At 40.5% G+C, this 12,534-nt stretch overlaps 1 protein-coding gene across 2 annotated transcripts in view; it reads right to left on the bottom strand.

Annotated features, from left to right (window-relative positions):
• LOC111647727 (anoctamin-1-like) overlaps nucleotides 1-12,534 on the bottom strand; it is a 138,501-nt gene that overhangs the window by 36,473 nt on the left and 89,494 nt on the right. For both annotated transcript variants that reach the window (XM_087171550.1, XM_087171551.1), the window contains exons 13-15: nucleotides 3,085-3,159; nucleotides 1,912-1,980; nucleotides 1,598-1,799 (exon numbers count right to left, since the gene is read on the bottom strand). In XM_087171550.1, coding sequence (XP_087027676.1) covers nucleotides 1,598-1,799; nucleotides 1,912-1,980; nucleotides 3,085-3,159 — 346 coding nt within the window. The remainder of the gene's footprint in view (nucleotides 1-1,597; nucleotides 1,800-1,911; nucleotides 1,981-3,084; nucleotides 3,160-12,534) is intronic.

Raw genomic sequence — 12,534 nt, forward strand, 5'->3', positions numbered from 1 at the left:
AGGGTTTCCCCAACATCTGACATCTCCCCCATCGAACGGTCCTCAACGTCCTGGACAGGTGGGGGCAAGATGCGGGTCCCTCGACGAGCTGACTCATTGGCTGGCTGGTCGGGGTGTTGCCAATGAAAGTTGGCCACGAGGTTGGAGTCCACAATATGGCGAGCAGGAACCCCCATCTCTTCTGGACCGTAACCCTCCCGGTACCTTGTGGACTGGGAGGGTACCTCTACCTCGCCGACGAGAGCGAATCAGGAGACGTACTGCATACACTGGACCGCCATCGCCAGTAACTGTTATGGACCGGCTTAACCCTGGAGGCATGGAAGGTTGGGTGAACTCTCATGGAACGCGGGAGCTTCAACCGGACTGCCACAGGATTGTTGACCTTCTGGATCGTGAAAGGCCCGATGAACTTAGGTGCCATCTTTTTGGACTCCACCCGGAGAGGTAAGTCTCAGGTGGAGAGCCACACTTGCTGACCTGATTGGTAGGTAGGTGCAGGTGTACGGCGGCGGTTGGCAGTGGTAGCGTAGGGACCCACAGAACGAAGGAGGGTGGAGCGAGCTGGGAGACATGTTCTGCGGCAGCGGCGGATGAAGGCTTGGACGGACGGGCAGGAATTCTCCTCCTCTTGGGCTGGGAACAGTGGTGGTTGATAGCCGTATGCACACTGAAATGGAGAGAGGCCAGTGGCAGAGCAGACGAGGGAGTTGTGGGCATATTCAACCCTCAGTAGTTGTGAAGACCAGGAAGAGGGGTTTTGGGAGGCCATGCACCGCAGGGCTGTTTCCAGTTCTTGGTTCATGCGCTCAGTCTGTCCATTGGTCTGGGGGTGGAATCCAGAGGACAGACTGGCGGTGGCACCTAGCAGACTGCAGAACTCCCTCCAAAACACAGAAGAAAACTGGGGACCACGGTCCGACACCACATCAACAGGGAGGCCATGCAGGCGGAATACATGGAGCAGGACTAGATTTTGTTTAGATTTTGTTAATAACTGACTGATTCTGCTGATTCCTCCACCTGTAGACATTGTGTTTGTTATATACACTAGGTGCAGGGGTGCTGTTTCTGTTGTGTTTTTGGTTTTTAGTTAGCTTTGGTAGCCAGCCCTGGTTTTCCTTTCACTTTGAATTAGTTAAATGATAACACTGATTAGCTCCTAGAGAGTCCTCCTTTGTTATATTCTGTTTTTGATTTGAACAGCACCCACCGGCCCTGTTCCTTGGTTCATTTTGTCTATGTTAACCATTATCTTTACAAATTTAAGTTACAATAAACAACCTTATACCTGTTAACAACTGGGTTTTGTGATGCTTCCCTTTTCCCTGTGAGCCGGGTTGTAACAGACCATGATCAGATTTTCAGCATCTATAGAATGACACATTTCCTGCCTTGGACAATGAACAGTTAGTGCCTTGAACAAAGTTGGACACTTTCAGTTTGTGGATACTACAAAATAAAAGTCCATAAACACACACACTGAATAAAAAGGTAACAGAGTGACCAACTAATTTCACTTTGTTAAAAGATCCCATTGTCCACTATTATGATAGAAATGTGATCTGTTTTTTAGGTAGCTGCCTGTCTAACTTACCTAACACAGTGAGCCATCGTGCCACAGCTCCGTACACCTCATCCAAAATGAGGATGACCACCAGGTTGATAATGGCTGCAGTGGTTTTAACTGTCAGCTGCACATGGTTCCGTGTGACAGGATTGGAGCTCATATGCAGAGCGGCTTTGGTAGAGATTCGGTAGAGGATCACACCGAACACAATGGCAAATGTAACACCAATCTGACAATGAAGAGGTGTGCAGGATTACAAACACAAGATGGAGACAATGAGGGAAAAGATATAATCATTCCACAGCCTTCCTGTAAATCATCAATGATGTCATTACACTTACCATTAACAGCATCATGACAATGTTAGTCATGTAGGCAGGGAGGCGGTCGCGATACGTGAGCTTTTCCACCTAAAATAAATAAATAAAAAAACAACCAAATTTAGTGAAGTGTACTGTAAATGTACGGGTATTGTAAATGTAGACGTTGAGACACTGAGAGACTGCTGTCGTCTTCTGTTTATGAAACAGAGCATGGATGATGAAACGTTATGACAGACGCATGTTATTATATAAAACTTCCAAGGAGCATCACAGCCTGAACTCCAGCAGAACTAATCGTAAATCAAAACCCTGATGGAAAACTCACTCTTCAACTCATACAGTTCTTTAAACTGCCGACTTGTGCTTGTTAATCTGAGAGTTTATGGCCCCAACATTTATTCATGGGCCTTTAAACCTGGAGCCTGTGGCATGGCTGGCCTTTCACCTACATTATCTTCAGTACTAAGTGTGGTGCATAAATCACAGGCTACACCTGCTTTTATTGGTGGCTTGACAAAACTCCAGTTGTTGACGTAATATATTATTAATTCTCCCTCTGCATTGTATTCAGTAACATTTCCTGAGTGAAGACAACTGCACCTGTGCTTAGTGATATCGCATCTCTGTCCTGCAGTGGTTCAAACTTTGATGGTCACTGTGAATCAGGAAGCTTACCAGGGAATAAAACACAAGCTGTTTAAATGTATAGTCCACATGCAAAAAGTAAACTTTGTTTAATTTTACTGATAGCCTGATTGACAAGTGCAGTCAGCTGTCAGAGTCAGGGTTTTAGATTGTAATCGAGAAGTACCTGTAAAACATAGCCAGACACCATGTTCAAACAAAGATACATAACAAAATGCAAATCACTGGTGGAAGTTTAACTGTATTAGCACAATATATAAATCCATTCATTATCTATAATTGCTTACCGTTGAGCCTTACTCTAGGGCCCTGAGGGGCTGGACCATGTCCCAGCTATTGATACAATATATGTAAATAGCAAATTAAAGTTGAACAGATGATTAAAGCCAAATAACTAGGTGTGTAAAGCAGACACTGTCTGCCACGGTTAGAAGCATACACACATAAGACAGAGACACTCCTTGTTAACAAACTAAGAGGATTTGAAGCACATGGCAAAATAATGTCTATAATCTAATATGAATGAACTTGAGAGATGCACATTACCTTCTGCTGTGATTTCTGATCTTTGCACATCGACTTTTGCATGACCCTGAATTCATATTCAGCCCTGGGGTGGTCCTATGATGGTGACACAAACACAAATGACGGATTGAAACATATAGAAGAGCAGTTACATTAAAGTGGAATTACCAGATAGATACATGTCTGCATTAAAAATACACTTGTATTTTATATATTTATTTTAATATTCATATTTTGAGTATGATGTTATATCTTAAATAAAAGCAGTGCAGAATTTTACCAGAATTACAAAGCCACTGTATGAAATTCTACATGAGAAATTTTTATTATTTTTATTTTGAATAAGAATGAGGAAGAGAAGCCAGCTATCAGATTCAAGAGTTCCCATACAGTGGAATCAGGAACACCATGAAGTTGTACTTATAAACGTCTTGTCCAGTCTGCCTGTGTTAGCTTACCCAACTTTGACCTGCCATTCCTGTTACACAGATAAGAAAAGCTGCTGTTTGCCCCACATGAGTGGGAAAGGGTTTAGCTGGAAAATTGACTGTTGTACAGAAAGACAATGCAGACAACTAGTTTTACCTGTAAAGTACGATCCACTGCCCTGAAATACCTCCTTGATGACATGGGTCATGTAGGAATAGAAAGGGTCAGTATCTTGACCAGGAGCAGCTATTGGCCATACATGATGAAAGAAACTGAGGCCTATATGACAAGGAAGTGTACATTTATTTAATCGAAGAAACCTTTGTCTCATGGGGTCCATTAACACCAAGCACTAACAAACTAATTTCTAGTAATTACATGCACCTATTCCTGCAACAACTATCAGGAGTCATTGGACATTGTGTGATTCTCTGCAGCCGCTCAGCAATGTCAGCCACCACACTTACACACCGAGGCAGTGTGTTCCCGGAGTTAGTATGTGTGACATGTATGTTTAATCTATTTCAAAAGAAGATTTGTATATGTATTCCAGATTTTGCTGTTGATATATCTGAAGTTCAGATTTTATTGGCTTGTTATTTTGGCTCTACAGACAAAAAGGTCAGTAGGGGCAGCAGGATGTGTTCTAGTGTCATCTGGGCCATCACCTGCAGACAATTGAGAACACGCTTGTGTGAATCATGGCAACAGATATGAGAAAACTTTGGTCCATAAATAAGGGAGTGCTGTGCCTCTCACCTGACAAGATTTTCCAAGTTGCAACAGAGATTCCACCTTTACCTCAGATCGAGCTAAGTTGGACAAGCAGGATGATGGGGGATGTTTACTTATCTACAGTCATTCTCCTGCAACTTTATCACAGTTGTTGTAGAAACTGTATAGCTGCTCATGAACAACCAAACTTTCCTGCTGAGGCTGCCTTTTGCTGTGGTAATGCTGCAGTTCAAAAGCTAGTTCCCCTGGCTGAGACAACTCACTTCCTGCTGGTTACCTGGACAGTTACTATAATTTTTTTATTTAAAGTGTACATAATACATATGAATAGGCATGAACATAATAAATAGTTAATCAAAATAAGCAGATGTATAGACAAATTTACAATTTAAAAACTTTAAATAATAATAATAATAATAATAATAATGATAACTAGAAAATTCCTGGAAAAATCTTTAATGTGTCTGCTGCTTGGTGCATGTATTTCACTTTTGACCTTTCAATCTGTACAAAGGACGGTCCTTTCAATTTCATTCATGTTGTAGAGACTTATCCTGACAATGACCTCAGTCACTGCTGGTGTCCCTCAAAAAGCCATTTGAAGGTATCATGACTGGCCAAAATAACCTCAAACTGATGGATTCAAACAAAAATATGTCCCCACAACAATAGCAAGACATGTTCACAGCCATGTACATGCCCTTACAGAGGCTAATCTGCAATAAAGCTATACCACTATATCCACTTATAGACAATAGCTTCTAAGATTGAACTTTTTTGCCTACCCCTTACCTTTTTTTTTAATAACTTCTTTATATTTCAGTTCAACAAAAAATATTCTACAGAACAGTCAAATGTTCAATAACAGCACAGGTACATGTCTTTTTGGGCAGTCTGTGAGTCTAGGTGTCCACACAATGTCCATGTACAGTTTCCATGTACAGAAATGGGTGGTGTACTTTGTCATCCAGCGGAAGACACCTACCTCTTACCTTTTGAGACTCTTATTTTGAAATTGTCTGTGCTTTTCTATTTGGCAGTATAAATTGCGTAAGGTTTTGACCAACAGATCCAATAATTCCCTTTTACCATGTTGAGACTTTTATTTTGAAGGTTAATCCCAATCATGGTGTTTGTGTTTCTGTTAATATGTGTGTGTGAGTGTGTGTGTGTGAGTGTGTGTGTTTGTGTGTGTGTGTTTTTGTGTGCATGCAAAAAACCACAGGTGGACATGCACATGCAAATACACGTGTTGATTTACCTTACAGTTGCTCTCACACCTGAATTAATAGGCTAAGTATTAATGAGTCTTAATTAGCCAATCAGAATCAACTTTACCCATTTCTGCCCAGTAACTATCTGCTGAGACACTGGTTGCTATAGCGACCTTGGCCACCAGGGGGCACACATAATCCCCTCTGTCTCCCTAGACAGACAACAGCTTTTAAGATGAAACTTGTAGTTTTCCCTCTGATATCCCATTTTCAAACACAAGTCTGATTGAAAACATCAACTCACCACAATGCTACAATGGTTGAAAAAGCAGCTCATAAGAATTGAAGTACAGTGCATTGAAAAATCTGATGCCAAAATTATGTTTTTTTTTATAAGGTGAATATCCAAAGGTGGAGATGGTTTGTGTGTCTGCCAATATATGTGCGTGCTTATTTGTGTACAAAAATGGGTTCTTAACAAACTACTTTAGGCGCAGCTCCACTCGCTAACCGGAGCTAACTGTGAACTCTAACTGCCATCCTTGATTTTCCTAACGAAAGTCAGACAAACTCTTTTTAAATCCCACAATTTCCATCCTTCTTTGACAATTTTTATATCAGAAATGTGATTTTTTTTTTGTACTGTATCACCCAGTTTTGGTCTCATTCTGATATATTTTACGGGTTTTGAGGAAATCCCCCCGAAGTGCAAAGAGGGCTGTCCAATGCTCCCATAGACGACCATGTTGAACTGAGCTCTGAAGCTCTTGCCCTCAACAGAGTTGAGGGAGTTTCAGGTAACATATAAGATATCAATCTCTTTAATGAAGCCTTTAGACAGCTGTGGTCAGGTGATCTTTTCAATGGGACTTCTAATTTTTCCTTTGTGATCCAATTTTCAAAGTTGTTCCATCTTAAAAGCTGTTGTCTGCCTAGGCTAGGGATTGTGTGTGCCCCCTGGTGGCCGCAGTCGGTATAGCAATCAGTGTCTCAGCAGATCCTACTGACAGTTACTGGGCAGAAGTGGGCAAAGTAGACTCTGATTTTCTAATTAGATTGATTAACTCTTAGTCCTTAAACTCACGTATGAGAGCAACTCTAAGATAAATCAAGACAATGTATTTGCATGTACTTGTGTGTGTGTTGATGTGTGGTTCTTTGCATGTGTGTATATGTCTTTCTATAATTGTGAGGACAATTTTGGTTGAAAACCATTATTATATATTATAATACTGTATATATTATAAGGTTAAGCTTATGCAGTTCCCAACACCGAGCACACATATACATTGAAAGAAACACAGTGTCTCAACCTGGTAACACAAAGCTTTTTGGAGGCTCTATAGTAGACAGCTATACTGCCACACACAACAATACACCATCTTAATTTTTTTGATAAGAACTTACTGGAGGTTCTGTTGGGCGGCTCTACCACTACACACAAATACACAAACATACACCCACGCACACACACACACACACACACACATATATATATATATATATATTGACAGAAATACACAAACACAGTATCCTTCAAAATAAAAGTCTCAACATGGTAAGAGGGAATTATTGGCTCTGTTGTACAAAACCTTAAGCAATTTATACTGCCAAACACAGAAACACAGACACTTTCAAAATAAGAGTCTCAAAAAGGTAAGAGGTAGGTAATAAAAGTTAATTTTTAGAAGCTATTGTCTATATGGGCATAAAGCTTTATTGCAGATCAACTTTTGTTAGGGCATGTACGTGTCTGTATACTTGTCTTGCTACGGTTGTGGGGACATATTTGGGTTTGAAACCACTTAAACAATTTATTTCATTAAAAAAAAATTATTTGGTTTTTAAATTGTAAATTTGTTCATACATCTGGTTATTCTGATTAACTATTTACTATTATCATGCCTGTTCATATGTATTGTGTTCCTATACACACAAATAAAAAATATATAATAATTGTGTAGGTGACCAGAAGGAAGTGAGTTGTCTCAGCCAGGGGAACTTTGTTTCTCTATCTGTCACCACAGTGACAGATACAGATCAGATACACAGATGTGTCAACAGTCACTGCAGGGACTGAGGTCAGTGTCAGGATAAGTCTCTGACATGAATGAAACTGAACTGCATGTCCTTTGTACAGATTGAAACTTCAGGAGTGAAGTACACATACCAAGCAGCAGGCACATTCAAAATTTCTCCAGGAGTTTTCTAGTAGTAGTTTCTGGATTTTTATGATGTATTCATCATTTTACAGCTGCTCCTTCTGTAATGATTGTGTTTGGGTATTTATTTGGGTAAGTATTTTTTAGCTCAGTGAGTGTCACTTAGCTGTTCTGCTGTTCTGATTGTGGCCACAACACAAAAATCATCTGTTCCTGCATGTAAATCTCTTAATGTTCCATCCAGAGAGTTTGTTTGAGATTAACTGTACATTAACTAGAAAGTGACAAGGTTAGGCAGGTGCTACCACTACCTGCTGGTCGGTCTGCCGACCATACTGACATAAAGAAATTACAACATCAGTCAATAATCAAAAACCACAGGCCAGCAGCGATGTAAGACAGTGGTTTTCTTGATTGATCTGTCAAATCTTTAGCCTGTCACAGCTTTACACCAGGCTGTGTAGAAGTTATAAAACATTATAGTGTTGATCCATCCAAACCACTCAGTTCCAGGTGTTTCTTTTAATTGCACTTGCAGCTGTTGTGATCGTATTGTGTCTTACTTTGCATGACATCATAACAAATCAGCAACAACTGATGTAAATCTAAGTGGTCATCGCTGGTGATCAGTTCTGCGCAGGCCTCGCTAATGATGAGAGGCTGTGGCTACAAAGTAAGAGCGCCACAGCAGACCTGCCTCACTGACATTTGAGAAGTACAAGATTCACATTGAATGCAATGTGGGCAAAACCAATGGATACATAAAAGGGTATCACAGTTTTACAGCATATCATAACTAAAGAAGAGAAAAAAACAGAAGAAACAGAAACTATTTTCATTATAAATCTTTCTTTTGGTTAGGAAAGTTTAAGTCATTAACATCTATCATCATTTTCCTGATTCATTACTATGGAACCGACTGATTCAAACTAAAGGTGCCCTGTAGAGTTTTCCATTGAGTGTTTCTTCCCAGGAACACACTGTATGTATTCTTGATGTTGAAGGCATGTCCGTCAGTACTGATACAGTATTATGAGAGAGAAAGACAAAGAGATCTTTACCCTCCAACAGGATCTTCACTTTCAGACTGACTAGGCTCAACAGATCCAACACTTTGAATTCTGAAATGAAGTGTGTGTCAAACTGTGTGTGAGTGAAAGGGAGGAAGACGTCTAACTTGAGAGGCAGATGGCCATCATTGGTAAAGACTAGAGATCACCTGCAGAATCAGGTGAGGTACATTTAGGAGCAGCTGAAAATACAAAATGGAGCTCAGGAGTGTGAAGAAATGACTGGAACCATCAGAGCCTGACTTGTTGAGCCAAAAGATGCGGAGAGAACTCACCTTCCCACACACCCCACATACCCACCTGTCTCCTTCAGGGATGCAGAACAGGTAAACGCAAGTAGACACATTAATAAGCACAGTAGAGTCTGGCCATACTCACCACCTGAACAGCTGCAGGTTTTAATCAAACAGATTTTTAAAAGAAACGTGTCAGAAATTAAGGGAACAAAGCTGAGTGAAGTGAACAGAGTTGGTGAAAGGTCAGGAAATAAAGCACCAGAGTGGGCACATTATCATATTACACAGACTGATGGCAGTTACAATAGCTGCAGTTTATGGAACCTGGGAGTGGGATGTAATAAAACACCCTAATTCCTACCCTCTGACATTAATAAAAGCTTTGCAATTTAACATTGCAAAGGTCTTAAGATGAGATTAACCAAATATGATTTCGATCTGATTAATTCTGTAGGAGGAATTCATTAACGTACCTGACCCTTAAATCGCAAAAAACTGTGCCAAAATTTCAAATTAAATTCAAAATGGCAAACTTCCTGTTGGGTTTAGGATATGGGTGCAAGGGGCTATTTTGTACATCTTGGCATGTTTCATGTGCCTACCAATTGTCGTGCATGTAGGTCAAACTGCGGGGATAGGAAGGGTCTCTTTAAATTTAATACGTACATTTTCACCAGATCTGATCGATCAAAATTGATCAAAGTTTCACGAGTTTTTGAGCACAGAAAAGCCTCGATAAAGGCAATCCATTTGCACTAAGCAGAAAAAGAATAATAAAAAGCAACGTTTCAATAGGGTTCTCGTAGTGGTTGGTGCTCAGGCCCTAATTATAAACATTTCAATTCTAATAGGGTCCTAATAATATTTCCACCCTCTGCACGGTTTGTATTTATTTCTTTTCACTTGAAAAAAGCAACAAAATGTGTCCATTGCATACAACTCTATGACAAAGTGATACTATTTGTTGTTGTAGTAATCGGTTTTCTTGCATCCATCCCAGGTGCCATCAGTGTGACTGTTTGAGAAGCAGTAGTGTGATAGTGATATGAAGCAAACATGAAGCCCTTTGTTTGTATGATGTCTTACACCTGGGGTGTGATCTGGGGTTCACTGAGCTAACAACTTGTATCTCAGTTTGAACTAGCTTTTTGATATCTATATGATTGTCAACAGTAGCGATAGCAAATTCCCCAGACATTTTTTGTGTTTATAGGTTGAGAAATTGTGTATGCATGGTTTATATGTGCATATTCTGCAAATTATTTTTCAACAAGTGCACCTTAAATAGTTTCATTTAAGGTACACTTTCTTTATGTTTTATGCATTCACTTGGCTGATTGAGGTGTTTTCCCTTATGTGCTCCATCTCTCTAAGTTATTAATTTTTGTTTATTTTTGATTTTATCATGAAGCACAAAAAGTATGATATGAGGAATAATATTTACAAACACGTTTCAAAGCATGTATCTGTCCATTATGGTTAATGACTATGGGAAAAGAGATTGTGTCTGTATATGTGTGCACTACAGAAGCCCACAGAGACAGTTGTTGTTCATACAAATGAAAATATAATAATATCTTTTTCACTTGCCTCTTAGGGGTTGTTTTCACAGATGGAAAAAAAAATAGCTAAAAAAAAAAAATCTTTTTTCACCAACAAGAGGCTGAAGTGCACCACTACCCCAGGCTAAATAGGACTAAAAGCATTCATGTTTCCTTCTAGGTGATTTTTTATTTATCCATAGATTTGCAGCAGCAGCAGAAAGGCTACAAAGGAATGAGAATTGATCCAAACCTTGAGAGCTTCCTGTGAAAAATAGACCCAGAGACAGAAAAGAGGGATGGGGTGGGGGTAAAAGTGTTAGTAAAAACAACCAGGATGACCTTAAATCAGATTATGTCCCCATATCCCCCACTTGGAAAATACTTTTATTTTATTTTATACTAATTCAGGTGCAACTGGATGAGTTTGATCACATATTCATACTAACATTTTACATTTTACATTAAAGGAGCAATTTGTATGTTTTGCTGTTGCTACTTAGCCAGCATTAGCAGTGACAGCTGTTTACTTACCAGTGTTGGCAAGAGCTTCAGCCATCATTGTATTTTACAGTAGGTCATAATACATCCTCTGAGCAGCTACTTCTTCAGGGCTGACCAGACGCTACAGTGATTAAGTATCATAAAGTGATGAGATGGGCCAACCTGGCCAGGGCTAGCTTGCTAGCATGCTAACTTCAGCAGAAGAAGTGAAGTGATAGAAATTGAAGCTTTCCACCTCCGGAGAAAGCTCTTAGCAAGTAAAGGAATGAAGTTTGATGCTGAACATCTTCTAGACTGGTAAGTAAACAGCTGTTAATGCTTACGTTAGCTATGAAGCATTAGCTAAATTTACAACTAGCTCCTTTAAAGAGAATATATTTTTTCTGCACTCACACTAGAAAGACAAACAGTTTGGCCATCAGAAAAATTAATTTTTCCCCAGACAGTCCATTGTAAACAGATCCACTTCCTTTTCACATCTACTGAAATTCACTGTTGAATGTGCAACAGTTGCCTTCAAATCATTTCTCAGTTAGGAATTTCATATGTCACTGACTTTGTCTTAATACATACATCAGAACTACTGTGTGTAATTATTATTATATGATTATGTGATTAACTTTCTGTTGTGTTTGAATGAAGTACCCTTCCTTAAGGTAGGGTATAAAGGCAGCAGGTAGTGTCGCCACCAACTTCCCCACTTCCCTCTCTGAATGAATGAATTTTCTTTTACTACTTAGTGTGATTTCTTCTCGTACTACACCGACACTTTAAGCAAGAGAAACTATGGATGTTTATACTTTTACAGTCGTGTTTTGCCTCTTGCTATTTTTTGAACTTTTTGATGCAACGTCGGGAGACTCACTCTACCATGGACCCATTGTTTACACTCGGGACCAGCTGTTAGCTATATCCCACACACCCCTTCACTATGCTGGGCGGCCAGATATCCCTGCGGAGATCCGGAGAAGGAGGAGAGGCTGTAGAGCTGGAGTGAAGCGCAGACAGCGGAAAAAACGGTATAAACCATGTTTACCGTCTGTCGTCATGGGGAACGTAAGATCACTCCCAAACAAGATGGAAGAGCTTACTGCGCTAACCCGGCTTCAGAGAGACTTTCGCGAGTGTAGCATCATGTGCTTCACGGAGACGTGGCTGAGTGAACTTTCTCCCGACTCACATGTCACACTGGACGGATTTCAACTGGTACGGGCGGACAGGAAAACCACGGAGTGCGGTAAGAAGAAGGGAGGAGGGGTTGCTGTGTTCGTTAATGAGAGATGGTGCCACCCTGGACACATCAGTGTCAAGGAATAACTCTGCACCAGAGACTTGGAGCTGCTAGCGGTTAGCATGCGGCCGTACTATCTTCCGAGAGAGTTTTCACATGTCATTGTGGTGACTGTGTACATCCCCCCCTTGGCCGTCGCTGCTGCAGCCACAGACCAGATCCATAGTGTTGTCTCTCAACTCCTAAACCAGCACCCCCATTCCCTCCTCCTCATCTCTGGAGACTTCAACCACACGTCCCTGTCCTCTGCTCTTCCTACCTTCACCCAGTATGTGGATTGTCACACCAG

This window comes from Seriola lalandi, unplaced genomic scaffold, assembly GCF_002814215.2.
Source record: "Seriola lalandi dorsalis isolate HSWRI2012SDOR001 ecotype SW California unplaced genomic scaffold, Sedor1 jcf7180002055008, whole genome shotgun sequence".
NCBI classification, from domain to species: Eukaryota; Metazoa; Chordata; class Actinopteri; order Carangiformes; family Carangidae; genus Seriola; species Seriola lalandi.